This window comes from Globicephala melas, chromosome 3 (genome assembly GCF_963455315.2).
Source record: "Globicephala melas chromosome 3, mGloMel1.2, whole genome shotgun sequence".
Classification (NCBI taxonomy): domain Eukaryota; kingdom Metazoa; phylum Chordata; class Mammalia; order Artiodactyla; family Delphinidae; genus Globicephala; species Globicephala melas.
This window is the reverse complement of record NC_083316.1, coordinates 146,779,171-146,799,444: the sequence shown is the minus strand read 5'-3', so window position 1 is coordinate 146,799,444 and position 20,274 is coordinate 146,779,171. Positions and strand designations below refer to the sequence as shown.

The 20,274-nt window shown below is 45.2% G+C and overlaps 2 protein-coding genes across 3 annotated transcripts in view; one reads left to right on the top strand and one right to left on the bottom strand.

Moving 5' to 3' along the window:
• Positions 1-254: 254 nt before the first annotated feature.
• On the bottom strand, positions 255-13,324 carry EFCAB9 (EF-hand calcium binding domain 9). The gene is made up of 5 exons (XM_030829943.2): positions 12,792-13,324; positions 5,091-5,259; positions 2,146-2,294; positions 1,184-1,360; positions 255-449 (listed from the first exon to the last, which is right to left on the bottom strand). Exons 2-5 carry the CDS (start codon positions 5,224-5,226, stop codon positions 255-257), a joined length of 657 nt encoding a protein of 218 aa, XP_030685803.1. The 5' UTR covers positions 5,227-5,259; positions 12,792-13,324.
• A 119-nt stretch (positions 13,325-13,443) lies between these two features.
• Positions 13,444-20,274, top strand: part of STK10 (serine/threonine kinase 10) — a 120,310-nt gene continuing 113,479 nt past the window's right edge. For both annotated transcript variants that reach the window (XM_030829923.2, XM_060296598.1), the window contains exon 1: positions 13,444-13,938. In XM_030829923.2, coding sequence (XP_030685783.2) covers positions 13,783-13,938 — 156 coding nt within the window. In that variant the 5' untranslated portion in view covers positions 13,444-13,782. The remainder of the gene's footprint in view (positions 13,939-20,274) is intronic.

Below are 20,274 nucleotides of genomic sequence, written 5' to 3'. Positions count from 1 at the left end.
CTTGGCTCCAGTAAGAGTTGGTAATTATTTGGATACACAGGGCCCTAATGGACAGAGTTGATCTGAAAAGCAGCAGCAGAGTTGGGACATGTCAACAAAGAGAAAGTTTTTACTTCACTTACGTAACTGTGAGTCATTTGTGAGGTCTAAAGGTTATTGAAGTTAAGAATATGCTGATTGAGGAGTGCTTATCTGAACCCCGCACGTGTAAAAATCAATTTAAAGATATCTACTTTGATGTTCTAAATTTATTTTTAGAGATGTTCACAATTGTAATTACTTACACTTTCAAAATGATTTATTCCAAGAAGACTCTCTCTTTGAGTCACATTAACTTGTGACACTTTCTTTTCGGGCAGAGCTTTCTCCTCTTCCACTGCTTTCTGACTCTCCTGGTATTTGTTCATGGAGAAGATAGTAAACAGCTTAAATTCCTTGTAATTAAGACGCTTGTGTTGGGGGGCAAAAAGAAAAGTTATTTCAGGAAGGCTTTGATACTTTGTTTCAAATGACGGCAGGATTGTAATCATTTCTCATTTAAAACCTTGGAAACTTTATTAAAGAGGCCCAGTAATTAGGACATAATTATAGTCTAATTGTAGTCTAGGAGCCAGGAACAGAGAGTCTATTGTAGACTCTAAAGGCACCAAGGGTCACTTTCTTACTTCTGCTACATCAAGTCCAGACTCTGTCAGGCTGCCATCTGATCCATCTTTTTAAACTGTAAACCTTAGCTCTCACTTGTTAGTCAACATGGACTTCCTCTTTAAATAGGCAGGATCCACTGTCTTCTCCACAGTTGTTTTCTCTTGGGATTTAGCTCATGTGTTCCCATCTAAGAATTTCTTCCTTTCTCCTTATTAAAATCTATAAACCCTTCCCCTAAGAACAACTTCTGCCATATTGATGTATTTCCTTCTTTCAACTGAACTTCTAAACAAAATTTCCTTCTCCAAACTTCTATAATTTTATATCCACATTCTGTGACATAGCACTTAGTTATTCAGTCCTCTCTCACAGGCCTATATATCTCTTTAGTTTTTTATGATCCCAGAGCCATGACACGCTCCAGTAGGTTTTTCCCACCCTCTTCCTCCCCTGTCTCCAGTGTAGGTAGCAGGACATGGTCCTCTACCTTTGTACAGAGGGGCTGCCGGGCCCCACTTTAGGGATCTGCACTTACACAGTCACCTGTGATGTCAAAGTCATGGTACAGGTCTCTGAGTTGCTGTTTTTTAATTTTGAAGAGAAAGTTGTACATGTGGAAGTTGGATGGGCCAATTTTCAGCTCCCCATCCAGGTCAAGCAGCTCAAAAACAGGCCGGGAATGGCGGAAGATAAATTGCTCTTCCAAATGGTTCTGCTTTGAGAGAAATACGGAAACATGTTGTTGGTGCTGCTTTCTAAACTTGCGACATCAAGACTCATATATTCACTAATCCATTTCCTAGAGAGCTAAAAGCAAAAGGCAGAATCATAGCAGCTCAGGGCTGAAAGGGTTCTATGGTCGATGTACCAGATCCTGCTTCATCATCTGCATTCGGGGGGGACTTATGCCACCTGTAGTGATTGGTTCTGCTACACAGAACTCTAGTCACTAGAATGTATTTCCTTATGTTCAGTGAAAATCTACTTATGAAAATTGTGGCACTGGCAGTAAAATGCTGACACAAGGTGCCTTTCCTCAAGGAGTGGGAAAGAGGTAAATACACACTAGGAGTGTGTACCAGGTTAAGGTGGGAACCCAAAGAAGAGTGTGTCTTGTCTTTATCATTCATCCCCTTCAGAAAGTTCTCTGAGAAAAGGGATCACTGAGGAAGAGAGGCAGTTAGGATTACTGGTGATGATTTTAAGACCCACCAGCTAGAAGGGGCAAGGAAGGGCATGCCAAGGAGGGATGTGACAGGATGAGATTCGTTCTTTATAAAGGCAATGTGGGAGGGAGGCTGGATAACCTTTGGAAACTCCTAGGTTATAGATGGGCCATTTAGGAACCAAAAGTAGTTCTCCCACCATTTTTTTCTTCCTGGTTCAAGTGAAAAGAAAAATTCTGATGCACTCTTAATTCGGTGCTACCTTTAGCAAAATGGTGGCAGCAGCCAAGCTGTGCCCCCTCTGCTCCACAGAGCCTGACTCGTTACTTGCCTCCTGTGCCAGCAGTATGCAAACCAGCATGTAGAACTGGTCAAAACCAATCTCGCCCACAGCATTCCAGTCCAGCATGTTAAACACAATTGTGATCTGGTTCCGTTTCAGGTCAGTCACGTGATGAAGGAAGTGGTAGAATAGCACATCTGTTGGTAAGGAGATGACATGGATTATTCTGAAACGGTTCGAAAATGTTAAACATCTGGGAACCACATAAATGGTTGTCATGTTGGAAGCTTGTTGACCTGGCCATAGTAATGATAATATTTTGTTTCCGGCTTTGCCACTATACCTCCCACAATTTCTCAAACCTCAGTTGCCCTTGAGCTGTGTGGAAAAGCACTGTACCTGGACTTGTGGAGAAGGAGATAGTGGATAGGGCTTGGTTCCTGAGCCCAGCTTACACGCTCGACGGAGCAGACAGATGTGTATACGTAACCAATAAAAGTCTCAAAGTGCTCCTGGTACATAGAAGGAAGAGTTTAATTCTCACTGGGGGCCTATGACACTTCTTGGAAAAGCTGACATTTTACCTGGGCCTTTCACTTGAGAGAATTAAAACGAGAAATTTTTAAAATCATTCCTCTTCTGTAAAAGTATCACTTTTCCTCATGCTTACGTAAAGCAAATGCATTCGGTGATGGGGGAAAAGAGCTATCACTGAGCATCTTAGACGCTGGGCACTTTAAGTGCCACATGTCAGTGAACCCTGACAACCCTACACAGCCTTTTACAATAAGCCTCAGGTAGTAACTAATCTCAGGGCTTCTTGAGCTATAATAGTATACCAATCACTTGAGGATCTTGTAAAAACACCAATTCTGATTAGGAACTCTGGCATGGGACCGAGTCTGAATTCTTAACAAGCTCCCAAGTGATGCGGCAACTGCTGGTCAGTGGGCCACACTTTGAGTGGCAGAGCTGGGATTCAGATGTGGTCCATCTGACTCCACAGCCTTGCTCTTTCCACAGTGAAGCCATATCTTTTGCACATTAGTTAATGCATATACAGTCATATACAATCAGAGAAAAAAATACTGTAAAGGACAGGGAAAGTATTTGCCTGAAATTCCACTCACTAATCATCTGTCTCAGGGAGTGTTAGATGGAAGAAACAAACATGGTGATACGTTTACACAGTGATAGATGGCTGTACAGGTTGTATGTACAAATCACCCAGGGGATTTCAGGGATTTGCAAGTGTAACTTTGTCTACATGTGATTTCTCCTTGCCCATTGATTACAGAGACTACCTCCTGCACAAGACATGGCTCCACTAAATCCGTAAAGCACATCTGTGTGGTTTGGAGTCCTGGCTGAAGCTGGCTAAGTGCACAGTGAAACCAGTCGTCACAATGTCATGATCTGGGGGTTTCTGATGGCCTCTTGATGTTCCTTCCCCACGTCCCACCAGGTATGAGTCCAACCAGGTACGAGCACTTGGGAACAACACACCATATGTAAACACCATGATGTTTGCTCCTTGAGAAATGTTTTATTGTGAGACTTAGTAGTTACTAAACAAATACTGTTTTTCAATCAGCTGGCTCTGGCCCACTCAAGTCTCCAAGGCTTTAAGTCACTATCTTCCTGGAAGGCAAAACTCAAGGCTATGCCTTCTCCCTTTCAGGTCACCATCCAGTCCCTTGGTTGACCAGAAGACACAAGTATGACTTTATCTCTTGGGTATTGCATCACCAGGGAGTGATTTAGTTACCAGGGAGATCAGACTCTGCTCAGCAAACGCTGGTGAGACTAAGAGTGTGGGCTTTGGGTTTTGGTCCCAGATCTTCTGTTTACATCTAGGCGTCCTACAGTTGCTTTATCTAGGACTGGGTTATTGTGAAGATTTGGTGACATACTGTGTGTAAACTGGAGGCATGAAAGTATGAGAAAATTAAAGTATCTTTTTATTATTTTATAAAGATTGAATGAACTCTTTAAAATATCTTTATGGAAGAAACTCCTTATTGATAAATGACATCTCTCTCAGGTCACAATGAGTCGGACACCTTATTTATATCCAGTCCTGAAAACAAAACAGACAAACGAAAAAAACCTAGGGGACTTCCCTGGTGGTCCAGTGGTTAAGAATCCGCCTTCCAATGCAGGGGACATGGGTTCGATCCCTGGTCTGGGAACTAAGATCCCACATGCTGTGGGGCAACTAAGCCTGTGCGCCACAACTACTGAGCCTGCACGCCACAACTAGAGAGAAGCCCACATGCGGCAATGAAGAGCCTGCGCACCGCAATGAAAGTGCCCGCCTGCCACAACTAAGACCCGATGCAGCCAAAAATATATATAAATAAATAAATATTTTTTAAAGAAAACCTAAAGTGTTTTAATTGGTCTTCTATTAGTTTGTGCACTCAAAGGCAGGGTCGAGATCATCAGCATTTTCTGGTCACTCACAATTACCAAGAATTAGAAGCGATCTTGCAGATCATCTGATTCAAACCTCCCATTTGATAGACGAGAAGTCTTGCTAAGGGAGTCTTGAGGGTTAATGCCTGAGTGGGGCTCAGTCCCCAGGAATAGTTGTAATAATAAGGAACATTTATTAAATCCTTACAGTGTGCCAGGCACCATGCTAAGCATTTTCCATGCATTATCTCATTTATCTTTTTTTTTCCAACTGTGAGATGGACTCCATTATTAGAAGCCTCACTTACAGATGAGGAAAATGAGACTTAAAAGAGGATGATGTTGTTCTCCAAATCACCAAGGAATAATGGGTGGAGGACCCCATTATCCAGAGCCTGCAATTTTATCCTCCTCACAGAACAGCCTTCAAGTCTCAGTTGGCAATTTTTCTCTGTGCTTCATTTAGAAGATATAATATATACATTAATGAAATAGTTTCTGGTTCTATAAATTTTCCTGCACATTCGTTAAAAACCAGGTAATGACCCAGAGGAAGCATTTCTGAAAGTACTAACCATTCAAGGTTTTCTTGCGGTGCACATCAAGAAGGTGAAAATACTCCACCAAAGCCTTCACATTTCTCACGGATAATAAGCAATATAGTTTATCCAGATAGAGGTACCACAGAAACGATCCTTGCTTCAGTTTCATTATGGTGCCCTTTAAGCCAAAGACTCTGGCAACCTGCAGTAGAAGAGAGGATTCTGCCTCAGAATTAGAATGTTGGATAGAGAGAAGCTCTGGTAATAAAGGTCTTCCTACGTCAAAGCATCATAGGAAACGGTCAATAAAAAAATTAAAATTGTGGGAATTCCCTGGTGGTCCAGTGGTTAGGACTCAGTGCTTTCACTGCCGTGGCCCGGGTTCAAGCCCTGGTTGGGGAAATAAGATCCCACAAGCCACTCGGAGCAGCCAAAAAAAAAATGGTTGAGAATTTTCCAAAACCAATGAAAGACACCCACCCACAGACTGTGCTCATCATCATTATCAAGGTGAACAGTTACATAACTACATGTTACATAGTAACATGTTACACTGTTGTAAGTGTATTAATATATTAACTCATTTAGTCCAAAGATTAATCATACAATCCTATGAGGTAGAGATTATTATACCTATTTTACAGATTAAGAAACAGACTCAAGTTACAATCTATTACGTATAAAATAGATAAACAACAAGGATATACTGTACAGCAAATATAGCCAATATATATGTTTTTTGGCCATACCCCATTGCACGAGGGATCTTAGTTCCTGGACCAGGAATTGAACCCACACCGTTGGCAGTGAAAGCGCAAAGTCCTAACCATGGGACCGCCAGGGAATTCCCTAGCCAGTATTTTATAATGACTATAAATAGATTATAACCTTTAAAAATTGTGAACCACTATGTTGTACGCCTGTAACTTGTATAATATTGTACATGAATTGTATCAATAAAAAGTTTTTTAAAAAGGCTCAGAAAAGTTAAGTAATTTTCCTAAAGTCACTAAGCTAATTAATAGTGAAGTCAGCATGTGAACCTAGTCTGGCAATAATCACTGCTTTTTAATAGCTATGCTATATTCCTTCTCAAAAGACTGAAGTCCTAAGTAGTTGAGATAAGAAGAAATACATATATGTACACATCAGAGTGAAACTGCATTATACCAAAGACAAAGATTTTAAAGGCAATCAGAGAAGAAAGATTATCTTCAAAGGACTAATGATTAAACTTAACATCAACTTCTTCACAACATGGAAACCAAAACATAATGTAGTACTATTTCAATGTGTAAAAACAATCATAGCCAAGCTAAAATTATACACTCAGTAAAATCATCTTTCAAGACTGAAGGGAAGTTAAACATGAGATTACCATATAACCTAGCATTTCCACTCCTAGATATATATCCAAAAGAAATGAAAACAAGTATTCAGATACTTGTACAAAATGTTTATAGCAGCACTATTCACAATAGGCAAAAGGTGGAAACAGCCCAAATGTCCATCAACTGATGAATGGACAAATGAAATGGTAGCACATCCATACAGTGAAATACTTAGCCATGAAAGAGAATGATACATGTTACAATGTAGATGAACCTTATAGTAAGTGAAAGAAGCCAGGCACAGAAAGTCACATATTGTATGAGTCCATTTATATTAAATATCCAGAAGAGGCAAAGCCATGGAGACTGAAAGCAGATCAGTCGTTGCCAGGGGCTGGGGGCCGGGGGAGTGGGTGATGGGAAGTGACTGCTTACTGGATCCAAAGATTCCCACTGGGGCAATGAAAATGTTTCAAACTGGACAGAGGTGATGGTTGAACAACACTGTCGATGTACTAAATGCCACTGAATTGTACACTTTAAAATAGGTAATTTTATATTATGTGAGTTCCACCTTCATTTAAAAGAATGAGGAGGAAAATCAAACCTGAATTTGATCAATTTATAGAAAATATAAATCGGGGAAACAGGACAGCAGAGGTCCATGTTAAATGACACTGCGGGGACACAATCAACAAAACCCAGACTGGACAGCTCTAAAAGAAAATGACTCCACTTCTTCAATAAACATTTACAAGAAAAGAAAAAGAGATGGAAGAGGGATCTATAAATTAATAGTTAAATTTCTTTCAAATCACATCAACCAATTACAGTGTATGGACTTATGAGGATCCTAATTCATAGAGATTATATATGTAAAAACCCACAAAAACAAACAACAAAAGCATGAGATGATGGAGAACTATGAACACTGATTGGATGTAATATTAGGAATGACAGTGGATGTGGTGGTGGTTTAAAAAGATAAAATGGTAAGATGCCTGGAATTTGCTTCAAAATAATCCAGGCCCGTGGGTGTTGGTATACATATAACAGGATTGTTCAAACATGAACTGACTGATGGGTGTACAGGAGTACTAGCTTATACTATTCTTTCTACTTTGAATATGTTTGAAATTTTCTATAGTGAAAAAAAAAATTAGGATGAGATAAAGCTATATTCAGGCAAAAACAAACAAACAACCAAACTAAAAATGATCACCAACGGACCCTCCCAAAAGAAATTCTAAAGGATCAACTACGGTAGTCAGAGAATGATCACAGAGAGAAAATCCAAGATATCAGAAGGAATAGAGAGCAACAAAGTAGTAAAAATACGTGGGTCAGTGCAAGTAAACAACCATGGGGTAAAATAATAACAATGTCATAGGGAGTTTAAAATGATAAAATTTAAATGCAATACAATTATGACAGAAGGAGGGAGCTAACAAAATAAATCCATGCACACAAAACCAGAAAATTAACAGCTATAAGTGAATTCTTCAGGCACAGAAAAATAATTCCGTATGGAAACACAGAAATTCAGGAAGGGATGAAGAGTATCAGAAATTGAAAATATGTGAGTAAATCTAAATGGATCTTGACTGTATAAAACACTAAAAATAATGTCACATGAAGAAGCCAGCTGTGGTGCCCTCAGAACTCACCAGGAGCTACGTAGGGAAAGATCTATTGCTGCTAGGGGAAGGGAGAAAAAAATGGTGTAATATTTAACTGCATTTTCCCAGCGTATTAGGGTGAGTACTGCTACCTACTGTAACAAACAATTCCCAAAATGTCAGAACTCTCTTTTCCATTGCCATAGTAGCAGTAACATTCAAGATGATGGTGTTCTGAGGGTGCCACGGTGTACACAGAGTAGAAATACAATGTTGTACACGTGAAACTTATTTAATGTTATAAACCAACGTCACACCAATAAAAAATAAATTTAAAAAATAGATGATGGTTCCCTATCAGTCTTGAGTTCCTCAGTGACTACACGAAAAGACAGAGGATCTTTCCATGTCCTGGGGGTGAGCACTGTGGATTTTATCTGGGCCTTGAGAGTGAGGGGTTCCTCTCTCCCAGCAGCAGAAAGCTGTTGCTTTGAAGAATTTTGCTTTTGCTACTTCTGAGGAAGTAGATGAGACCTTATACTCAGCCCCTGGCAGGCACCAACCACCTCCTTCACTCCTGCATCAGCAAGAACTGACAGTCTCCAGTCTGCTGCCCTGCCCCCAGTTTTTCTTACAGGCTCCCATTGGCGACCCATGGGAAGGAGTTTGCCAGTGTGTGTGATTGCCCCTTGTGTCTGGGAACTCCAGCTATTCCACACTGACGTGGTATCCCAAACTTTGCCTCTAATCATCTGCTCAAACTTTGGTTAAAGCTTTCTTCACCACTTGTACGGTGGCTGCCATTTTCAGCCATGTTCTGCCAAAGGTCCAATGGTTGGTGTGCCCTCTCTCTCCTTGCAGGGGCTTGTTCTTTGTGAGAATTCACTTTCCTTGGTTGCCTTGTGACCTCAGTTCTTTGATATGCTCAAGAAAAGTTATAGTTTTGTAGATCATCCATCTTTTTTTCTCACTAAGATAGATGCTACATTCTTTGTAGCTTTCTATACAGTAAGAAACCATCTTTGTTGTGTTAAGCTACCAAGACGTTGAGGGTTTTATTGTAGCATAACAGCCTGTTCAAATGGATACAGTGGTTTTTATCTGCATTTCCCCGATGACTAATGAAGTTGAGCATGTTTACATGTGCATGTTTGCCATCTGTATTTTGTTTCAAGACAGAGGCACAGATGTTGATGTAAGGATAGACATTTCCTGTCTTACATCTAGAAAGACTTCTCCAAGGAGCCATAGTATCATTTTATGGAAAATTGTATTTGGAGACCACAATCTAGGCTCTGCTTAGCTTTTCTGGTCTGTGAGCCTATTGGCTTTCTGTTTGGTCTCGTGACCTCCTTCCCTAAGCTCTGCAGTTTAGGATTTGGCAGATGTCTTGAGGGCAAAAGCCTAGAGTAAGATACCACTAGTAGTCACTGGAATGGCTAGAGTTTTTAAAAACTGATGATATCAGTGTGATTGGAGCAACATCACTTGTGGGAACGTAAAGTGATAGAACCACTTTGTAAAATACTTGGACAGCCTCTTAAAAAGTTAACCATATACTTAGCGTATGATCCGGCAATTGCACTCCTAGGTGCATCTAGGAAAATGAAAATATATATCCATACAAAGCCTTGTAAACAAATGTTCATAGTAGCTTTATTCATGATAACAAGACTGGCAACTCAAATGTCCATCAGCAGCTAAATGGATAAACAAATTGTGGTATATCCATACACTACTCAGCAATTAGAAAGAACGAACCACAAATACATAAAACAACATGATGAATCTCAAAAATATGCTGAGTGAAAAGAAGCCAGGCTTAAAAGAGCACTACTGTATGATTCCATTTATATGGTTAACTAGGAAAGATATTTCCAATATACGGTGACAGAAAACAGATTAGTGGTTGCCTGGGGTGAGGCGTGTCAATGGGGACTGACTTATGAAGAAGCATACCTTGGAAACGTTACTTAGCCTCTCTAGAGGGAGATAAAATATTTGCTTTCCAGGAATGCAAGAATGTTTCAATAAATGAAATTTACCATGTCTATAGGCTAGATGAGAAAACTCATATGATTAATCATATGATAAATGCAGAAGAAACATTTGATAAAGTTCTACAGCTATGAGAAAAACTTATTAGCAAATTAGGTATAGCAGGGAACTTTGTGTGAAGGTCTTTTGCCACAATCTTTGGTAAACATCATACTTAAAGGAGAAACTTTAAACCCTTTTCCATCAAATATTGGACCAAGACAAGAATTCCTATTTTCACAGTTACTGTTTAACATAAAGCTAAAGATTCTAGCAAATGCTATAGGAAAGTAGAAGAAATAAGAAGTGTAAAGGGGCTTCCCTGGTAGCACAGTGGTTGAGAGTCCGCCTGCCGATGCAGGGGACATGGGTTCGTGCCCCGGTCCGGGATGATCCCACATGCCACGGAGCGGCTGGGCCCGTGAGCCATGGCCACTGAGCCTGCGCGTCCGGAGCCTATGCTCCACAATGGGAGAGGCCGAAACAGTGAGAGGCCCGCGTACCACCAAAAAAAAAAAAAAAAGTGTAAGGATTGTTACAGCAGAAGCTGTACAAAGACCCGTGACATCTCTCAACTTAGCGGTGTCCTCTTGGCCCTCTAGCAGGGCAGGCTAGAAGTGCTGCCCTAGGGAGCAGCCCTTGGCCAAGGACAGATGAGGTTTAGAGGAAAATTCCCCAGGGTCCTTGACTGTCAGATAGGCTGAGTCTGAAGTGTGTTGCATCATCCTGATCCCCAGAATCCCCCAGTGGGATTAAGCCCCAGTTGGCCACAGCAGTAATCATCTACAAAGTACACCCTTTACTGGCTTCAAGTGTCTCCTGTCTTAGCTTCCCACTCTCTACTGGTGCCTCCTGGCATCACCTCCCAAATAAACTATTTGCATTCAGATTCTTATCTTTGGGGAAATCTAGCCTAAGAATACAGTCAAATGCTTTTTCTGTGACTATCAAGAGTATGCGATTTTCTTCTTTACTTCGTCAATCCAGTGTCTTACTTTAATGGTTTTTATTCCTAGATAGAACCATTCTTTTATTTCTGGATAAACCTTTCTTAGTCATGATGTTTTTATTAGCCTCTGGTTTCATCTTGCTCGTATTCCCCCCCCCCACATCTATTTCCTAAGTGAAATTAGTCTACAATTTTCTTTTACTATTCCTACCTAATTGTAGTAAAGCTCATCTCATAAAAATGAGTATATTTCCTTTTTTTCTATCTTCTTAAAGTATTTATATGAAGAGAGAGATTATTTGTAAAACCACATAACTTTATGTCTTTCAGTGGAGGCAGACTAGATTTTTGATTCATTTCTTTATTGGTTATTAGCTTATTTAGGCTTTTTATTTCTTATTGAAATTATGTGTCTTTTATATATCATATCTCATATATTTATATATCATTTGTTCATATCATTTATATTTTCTTCTACATGATTACCCATTTCACATAAATTAAAATGTATTCACATAAAATTGTTTAAAATACTGATATCAAAATCTCTACTGTACCTAATATTCTGTCACTTTTTTCATTTTCATTGTCTTGGGGAATATTTTTCTTTCTGCAACTCTTTTTATCTTCTTGACCAGCCTTGTCTGTTAGTTATCTCAGAGATATAGCTTTGGTTTTGTTGAACCTCTCTGATTTCTTACAACTGTACTTAAGTATAATTTACATATCATAAGATTCAGCCATTTCAAGTATACAATTTAGTGATTTTTAGTAAACTTGCCAAGTTATTATATCATCACCATAATCCAGTTTTAGAACATTTTCATCACTCCAATAAGACTCCTCATGTCCATTTCAGCCTAGTCCTTGGCAACCATTAATCTGCTTTCTGTCCCTATGAATTTGCCTTTTCTAGACATTGCATACAAATGGAATCATATAACGTGTGCTGTTGTGTGTCTGGCTTCTTACAACATTTTTGAGTGAAGCTCTCCATTTTTGTTTCTCATTTTCATTTTTTCTGGAGCTATCGCAGAGCCAGTCTCACAGAGTCGTGTGTGGCTTGGCCCGGCTTGGGGATGAACTGGGACTGGGACTCCCAGTCCCAGCCCCTCTAGACTGACCTGTGGTCAGAGCCCCCACCTCCCAGTGGGAAAGCCTCCTCCATTGTCCCCTCACCCCCTTCACAATGTTGGTCAAATGGACTGAAACTAATGAAAGACCGGCCTTCCAGCTTGTTCTGGGAGGTTTAAACTTGGGCTTACTTGGTGAGAGCCCAGTCTTGTGCTGCATTTCCTCCTTTTAGTGATAAAGACCCTCTACGATTGCAACCACTCATTAGGTTGTGGGGACATTTCAAAGTGCTTGGCAACCTTTACTCAGGGCATCCTTTGTGCAGACCACCACCAGTACCCTAGGCTTCTGCATTTGGCTTTACAAATTTAGAACTATACTTGGTGTTTGCATGCGACTCAGGAAGGGGTGAAAACACCTCAACATGGACCTTCTCCGCAGGGACGTGGTCTATTGGAGTGTGACATTCCCCGAGACTCAATTTGCTTATGTGGGAGAGTTACCATAATAAGCTTTACAGGTTGCCCACCTGCCCACCCCTCAGCACTCGCTGCTTGGAACCTACTTAGATTTAGATACGTGTTAACTGTCCTAGAGACAGTTAACAGTAGCAGGTGGAAAACGGACAGGATCGAGGATGATGGTGGTCAAAGAAAACTTCAATTCTATGTATAATGAGCTTATTTTTAAAATTTGTAAAATTAAGAATAAGGAAGTTTTTTACCTAACATGCAGATATATCTGAAGATCCATCAGGAAGCATGTGATAAGTAAGTCCCCACGGAGCGCTCTCTCTTAGCCCTGTAATCCTGGCCGGTTGGTGGATCTCGGTGGGGCAGAGCCCCTGGGAAGCTGGAAGCGAGCCGGGGAGCCTGGGTTTTCAGGGACTGACCGCTGCCGCAAGGGCGCAGCATTTCCCGCGCTAGGAGGCAGCACCACGCCGAGCAATCCGCACCGGATCCGCCCGCAGGATGTGCAGCCCGGGGCTAGTGCCCTCGCCCGCCGGGCGCCCCCACCTGAAAAGTGGGCGCGAGCAGAGCAGCCGCGCGGGGCCGTTACGGGGCGGATTCAATGATTAATGCCGGTTCGCCTTTTTGGTCTTTGGACAGCAATCAGTGGGTGCTCCCGAATAACCAGTCTGCTTCCCCTTTCGCTCCCGCAGAAATTTTGGGAGCCACGAGACACGGTGGGCCTCCCAGACCCGGTATGGTCCCGCCGAAGGGTCCACTAAGCTCGCCAAAGCCTAGTCCGTGGCTCGCGGGCGTGCGGCGCGTGGGGGACTACAGTTTCCAGAGTGCCCTGCGGCGACGGGCGGAGCCGGGGAGCGCCCGCAGCCAATTAGGGGGTCTCCGGGCGCTGCCGGGGAGCGGCAGGTGGAGTCGGGCCGATGGGCGGGAGCGGGGCCGGGTCCCCGGAACGCGTCCCGGGGCTTGCGGGCTGGGCGGGGGCGCGGCGCGAATTGGGTCTACATCGGGAAGAGGCCCGGAGATTGGACCGAGCGGGGGCGGGGACCGCGGCCGCCTGCGCGGTTCCGGGTGCTCCCGCCGCGCGCAGCCCAGGGCGCACTTGACCGGGGTCTGGCTGCGGGGAAGGGCGGGTCTGGGGAGAACCCCAGAGCGCCGCGGCGTCCTCCAGCCCCTCCCTCGCGGCCGCCGGAGCTACAGCCCGAGCCGGAGCCGGCCCCACCTCGCCCGCCGGCTCGCGTGCCCTCAGCCATGGCTTTCGCCAATTTCCGCCGCATCCTGCGCCGGTCTACCTTCGAGAAGAGAAAGTCCCGCGAATATGAGCACGTTCGCCGGGACCTGGACCCCAACGAGGTGTGGGAGATCGTGGGCGAGCTGGGCGATGGTGCCTTCGGCAAGGTTTACAAGGTGAGGGCGCTGTGTTGGTGGTGCGTGGCTCGGGGCGCGTGGAGCGGCTCCGGAAGGAAGGGGCGCTGGCCCTGGTCAGTCTCGGCCACGGCTCGGGAGAACGCAGAGGGCTGCCCGGCCCTGAACTCGGAGTCCCGGGGTCCTGTCCTGGTGATCCTTGTTCTTCGTTGGGGTCGGGGGTGGGGTATCCTCACACAGCCCAGCTGAGTCCCTGCGTGCCGGACGCCCCCTCCGGGCACGGCTGCTGCCCCGAGCTAAGTTTCTGAGCACTTCCTGTGCGCCCTGCACGGCTCTCGGCGCCGCAGGGGGAGACAAAGGGGGCGCTTAAAGGACTTTAGCATCCGAGACGAGGCATCCGCGGTAAAACTGATACTAGGCATACTTTTTAAGGGAGGCCACTCAGGTTCCGTGAGAGTGTCGAGGCGCTGGGGGCAGAGAAACTCGACTGCGTCTGGAAGGGTTGAGTCCGGTGAAGTTGGGGACACACCTGAAGACGAGCCAGAAACGGGAGAGACAGGAGGTGGAGGGGGGTGTTGTCTAGAGTGAGAGGTTAGGCATGGAAATGTGGGCTGGGGCTGGGCAGAGGGGAAAAGTCTAGGGCCTCGTGAATCCTGCGCTTCGGGTCAGATTTGAGTATGTGGATGAGTCACAGCTGGGGAGTCTTCCAGTCTGCAGTCACCTTTCCCTAGAAGAATGAAAGGCCAGAGAGCTTTTGTGGAGGGGTGGGTGGGGCAGAGCTGATTATTTGTAGACACGTTTGCAGCAGGTCATTGTCTGGTTTCTGGTCCTGAGAACACATTCTGAGTTGCTCAGTCGTATTGGGGACCCAAACACTTAGAGCTTGACTCCACGCTTTCCCTGATCTCCTTTCCCCCAGGAAACTCTTTACTGAGAGAAACCCACATGTTAAGCTGGTGGTTTCTACAGGAGGGCACCTCCTTCCTAAGCCACCATCACCTTCTTTGGGGCTCCTATAGCTTGTAGATCACTCTGACCCCAGGGTTTCCCTTTTAGGAGCCTGGACCACAGAGAGAGCTTCTCTAGGCCACCCCTGGTCAAGACTTGCTCTCTTTGCCTTGAAAGTGGTGGAGAGCCTAATCACCAAAGTGTAGTCCCTGGAGGAGTACCACCAGCATCACCTGGGAGCTCGTTAGAAATGCGGAATCTCGGGCCCCACCCTAGACCTAATGAATAATAAAGTAGGGTCTGCATTTCAACAGATGCCCAGATCCCCCTGATTAGAATCCCCCGTGTTACGTGCGCTTTAAGTTTGAGAACATTGCTCTAGGGGCAATTTTGAAGTCACCCAGGCCCCTCAGGGTGCCTGTTTTGTTCCCTTACCACCTCCCCACGGAGCCAGCACTTCCTTTTACAGGGTGAAAGCCCCACTGGAGCAAAGGTTCTGTGGTTGGAAGGCTGGCCTCTGTGACACTCATACCTGTGGCTCTCAGCTGCTTTGATTTGCTGCCTTTCTCTGCCTGAGGGTTCTGCACGTATTCCAGGGCCCTCAGCACATACTTCACTCGCACATCTTTTCTTTCCCTTTCTCAGAGCTGCCTCTCCCTCCTAGCGGCACCAGGAAACTGTCCTCAGTCTTGCGGCCCCGCCAGACACCCCACCGGTGTACTTGCCTTCCCCTGATGGAGCCTGCTCTGCCAGGTGTGCTCTGACCACCGTAAGAACAGCTGGACCCTTGGTCAGCTCACCACATCCCCCGCTTTCTCCAGAAGGTTAAGTTGGTGTTTTTAGTGCATGATGTTGTTCTGTTAGAGGCTGACTTTCCATTGCAGTCTTGTCCCTGTCCCCTAATGAATCCTGGCTTCATAAGGTTCATTTTCTTTCAAACCTAAATGCAGAACTTTGCTTCTAGGCTGTAAGATTTCCCCTTGTCAGTTTCGACTGTCATTTCCTCCTGCTTTAGCCCCACAAAACTCCCTTACAGCTCTGAAAGTTTCATACAAAGGAGCCCATCTGATTCACAGGTTATTTTGTCTCCTCCTGGTTCTCCAGAGCACGTGAACCCTGTTAAAAGTGAGTCTAGTGCTCAAAGCTGTGAGCCGGCTGCACCACAAGCCCCTCCCCCACCACCTCCGAACCCATGATTTTTTCATAATTAAGACAAGGGGAAGGTAGATCAGGAGAGCTGTGTGATGGCTGACACACCTGGACATTTATTAGCTTCCCTGCCTGGCCTTGGTGTGTGACCCTCTGATCTAACCCAACCCCATGTTACACGCAGGAATACGGGGGCTCAGGGAAAGGAAGGGACTAGAACCCAAGGCTCTGGGCTTAGTTACCAGCTAAGGAAGACCCGTCTTGGATCAGAGATCCCTGTGACCTCGTCTCCTACCCTGAAGAAGTGCTGCTTAGTCAGGCCCTTAGAGTTGAAGTTGAAGCAGGTGTTGCTTTACTAAAGATTCTAATCAGGGACCATAACTCCTTCCCACTTCTTTGTTCCCTGGCATGGCCATTTCAGCAGCACAGGCCAGAGGCTCCATCTAGGTTTTATGTCTGGGACCAGAACTTCCATTTTGACGTGGCACCTTGGTAACCCGTTGGCTGCGAGCTGGTGAAGTGATGGCCAGCAGCACCTCCTCTCCCTGTCCTAGAACTAGCAGATTGTTCTCCTGGCAGCCTAGGTGGTGAAGGCCTTTCTGAGGATTTCGCTGGTGTAGGAAGCCATAGGAATCCCAGTTTGTCAAAGGCTTGTCAGAAGAGGACTCCAATTACAGATGTCCTGAGGAGTGTCTTGCAGAGGCTCAAAGCCTCATGTCTTGAGACATTAGTGTCTCACGATGTGGAGCCTCTTTTTCCGTCTTCTCCCTGATAAATCATCAGTTGATCTCGGGAGAAAAAGAGGCGCGTAGGATTGATTTTTTGCACAGTCAAGTTCATGCTCACCTACTCCTTAAGCGATTTCAAAAGAAAATCATTTCTCGTTCATTACTAGATACAAAGTAAAAGTCACAAGCTATATAGTTTCAAAATTCTTGCCCTTAATAATAATCTTTACTCTAAAGACAAGATGGAGGGTTGAATGGAAGAAACTGCTTTCAGCAGGGTGTGCCCGCTGTCCTAGCTGTGGGTGAAACAGGTACTTATGTGCTGAACAGAGACAGGGAGCATGGGGGCATGAAGAGTTGGGTTAACAGGCTGAGATGATTTTTCTGCTTCTTGAAAATTGCTTTAGTTGTTGTCTTATGTTGTCTTTAAGCTTTTAAAATGTTTATGATTTTGCAAAATTAGGTGTATAGTACAAATTTGTTTTTAATTAAAAAGAAAAACATTACCTTAAGTCCCATCAGTTGCTGTTGACATTTTGATATATTTCCTTCCAGACTTAATCGATTTTTATGGAGAAAAAAATTTTTTTAATGCAGGGTTGTAATAATACACACCTACAGTGTTTTATGTTATCTTTCATTCCTAAAGCCTCTTCCTGTGTTATTCTAAATGTTTCACACATACCTTCTGGGATGGCTCAGTGCCCCCATGATTTTAATCTTATTGGATATTTAATTCCTACCCCCCCATTTTCTTTTTACTATTAACAAGTTAAAAATTTTTTTAAAATAAATTTATTTATTTTTGGCTGCACTGCGTCTTCGTTGCTGCACGCAGGCTTTTCTCTAGTTGTGGCGAGTGGGGGCTACTCTTCGTTGTGGTGCGTGGGTTTATCGCTGTGGCTTCTCTTGTTGCAAAGCACGGGCTCTAGGCACACAGGCTTCAGTAGTTGTGGCATGCGGGCTCACTAGTTGTGGCTCACGGGCTCTAGAGCGCAGGCTCTGCAGTTGTGGCACACGGGCTTAGTTGCTCCGCAGCATGTGGGATCTTCCTAGGCCAGGGCTCGAACCAGTGTCCCCTGCATTGGCAGGCGGATTCTTAACCACTGCGCCACTAGGGAAGCCCAACAAGTTAAAATTGATTAAATGCTTATCATGTGCCAGGCGCTGTGCTAAGCCCTTTACACAATACAGTCAGGTCCGCTGTAGTGTAAATACGCCTTCCTAAAAATCCCTGAATTGTGCAAAACATGCAACAAAAATCAGAGGCCTTGTGAGAAAAATGGGGCTAAGGGCACAACACTCAAAAACTTCATCAGCACATTAGAAAAAAATAAAGATAGGAACCTAAAAAACAAGTAGCACCGTTTTACACAAGTTTTGCAGATAAGAAAGACAAAATTATCACAATAAATACAACACTGAACTGGGAAAGAGGTCTGCAAGGATGCTTGTGGCTGTGGGTGGGAAGCATTGCAGTATGTGAAGCTGTGGAAGGAGGGTTATCTGAAAAGAGGGTTATCTGAAATCAGGGGGCACGTTGGACCCCCAGATGGGGTGGGTGTGGCTTAAAGGTTGCTGAGAGATGTTTGAGGTGCCTGTGCCATTTGTGCATTCCTTTGCTGCTTGGCTCATCTGGGTGAAGTTTTCTGTGTTCACCTAGCGTTTCTGGCAGACAGAACAGAACATAAGCAAATGTGAATTTAGCGTTTTGATAAAATTGTTCCCTAATACATCAGTGGCGTTGAAACAAAACTGGCATTTTTTAAAGTAAACTTTATAGCAAAGTTGACTGTATATTTTTATTTATTTATTTTTGGCTGCACTGGGTCTTTGTTGCTGCGCGCAGGCATTCTCTAGTTGCGGCGAGCGGGGGCTACTCTTCGTTGCGGTGCGTGGGCTTCCCATTGCGGTGGCTTCTCTTGTTGTGGAGCACAGGCTCTAGGCACCCAGGCTTCAGTAGTTGCGGCACGCGGGCTTCCGTAGTTGTGGTTCACGGGCTCTAGAGCACAGGCTCAGTCGTTGTGGTGCACGGGCTTAGTTGCTCCGCGGCATATGGGGTCTTCCCGGACCAGGGCTCGAACCCATGTCCCCTGCATTGGCAGGTGAATTCTTAACTACTGCACCACCAGGGAAGCCCTAGGCTGACTCTATATTGATGAACAGCTTTGCTTGTAAAGTTTTTATATTTTAAATCATTTTTTTATGCTAGACTCCTAGAAGGGAGTTACTCGGTTGAGGGAGTGATGCATGGCTCTTTGAGGGTGGTTTTTAAAAGAAAATGAGATAAGTTAATAGCGGCCCCCTTTGCCCCTTGCCTTCGCTTAAGAGCCAGTCCCCGAGTCCCCTGGGACCCTGCAGGAACCCGGGATCTTGGCAGCGTCTGCCCCATGGGTGGGGACCTCAGGTGCCCCCGGGCTCAGAGAGCCATTGTTAACCCCCATCCTTCGGGTGCCATATCCTGCCCTGCCACCCAGTTCAGACAAAGCTGAGGTTCTGGGCCCTCCCCGGCCAGGCCGGCTCCTTTCCCCTCATCTCTGCCTAAGAGTTTTAAAGCCTCGGTTTCCGCTTCCTCCTTCCTCCGGGGTCTGCCGAGGTCTCCCGTGCGCCTCCCCTCCTCCTCCGGAAAGAGCTCTGCCCCCAGGCAGTAACCTTATTTCCGCTCAGTCTAGTGTTTTTAAACACAAGTCCATGCTATTGTGAGTGGGTTCCTGGCTGGGTCCTAAAACCAAGGTGGCCGGAGCTTCCTGGGGATGTTGCCTGCGCAGGGGGTCTGCCTGGGTCTGGAGGGGCAGGTTTAGCACTGGCCGCCCTGAGACTTGTTCTGGCTGGGTCTAGAGCAGGCCAGGGTGAAGTGAGCTAAACAACTAACGGTGCCCCCAGCCTTCACCTCCATCCAGGGTTCCCTGGCCTCCCGAGGTTACCCGGACTAGGGGGAAATCCCCAGGGGCTGCCGCCCCACAGGCCCCGAGAAAACAGCCCGGGATGGTCACTCCCAGGCCCAGCTCCTGCTGAGGGCAGTGGAGCAGGGTGGTTAAGGGAAGCAACTGGGGCTCAGGAGGATCTGGGTTGTAACCCCAGACAAGTGATTTCCCCGCCTTCTGAGCCTCAGACCCTTGTCTGTAAAATGGAGGTGATAATTTGGAGGACGATGGAGGACGAGATGAGCTAGGGAGGTGCAATACATTCAGCACCTGATCTCCACCCAGGAAGTGGGCAGGAAAGGATGATAGTTCATTATGGTTGATGCTCTTGCTATCAAACGGAGAAGGTCCTGGCCAGTTACTGCAGCTAAACTGGGGACAAGCAGAAGGCCTTCAGTGTTTGTAGCTTGTCCATGATACCAGGCTCCCCACCTTACTGACATTTGGGGCAGCTCATTCTTTGCTGTGGGGGCTGCCTGTGTATTATAGGATGTTAGCGGCATCTCTGGCTTCTACCCACAAAAGTACCACCACTGCCGGCACCTCCTCCTCCACCCGCAGTTGCCAGAAATGTCTCTGGACAAGGCCACATGTCCCCTGGGGGACGAGATCACTCCCGTGGCACACTG

Bases quoted from the DNA above. Each gene is read 5' to 3' on its own strand.
- EFCAB9 (XM_030829943.2), bottom strand. From the start codon at position 5,226: ATGAAACTGAAGCAAGGATCGTTTCTGTGGTACCTCTATCTGGATAAA. The intron at 2,295-5,090 runs GTTAGTACTTTC...CCTTACCAACAG, and splicing joins CCGCAAGAAAACCTTGAATG to ATGTGCTATTCTACCACTTC. The intron at 450-1,183 runs GTAAGTGCAGAT...CCCCAACACAAG, and splicing joins TTGACATCACAGGTGACTGT to CGTCTTAATTACAAGGAATT.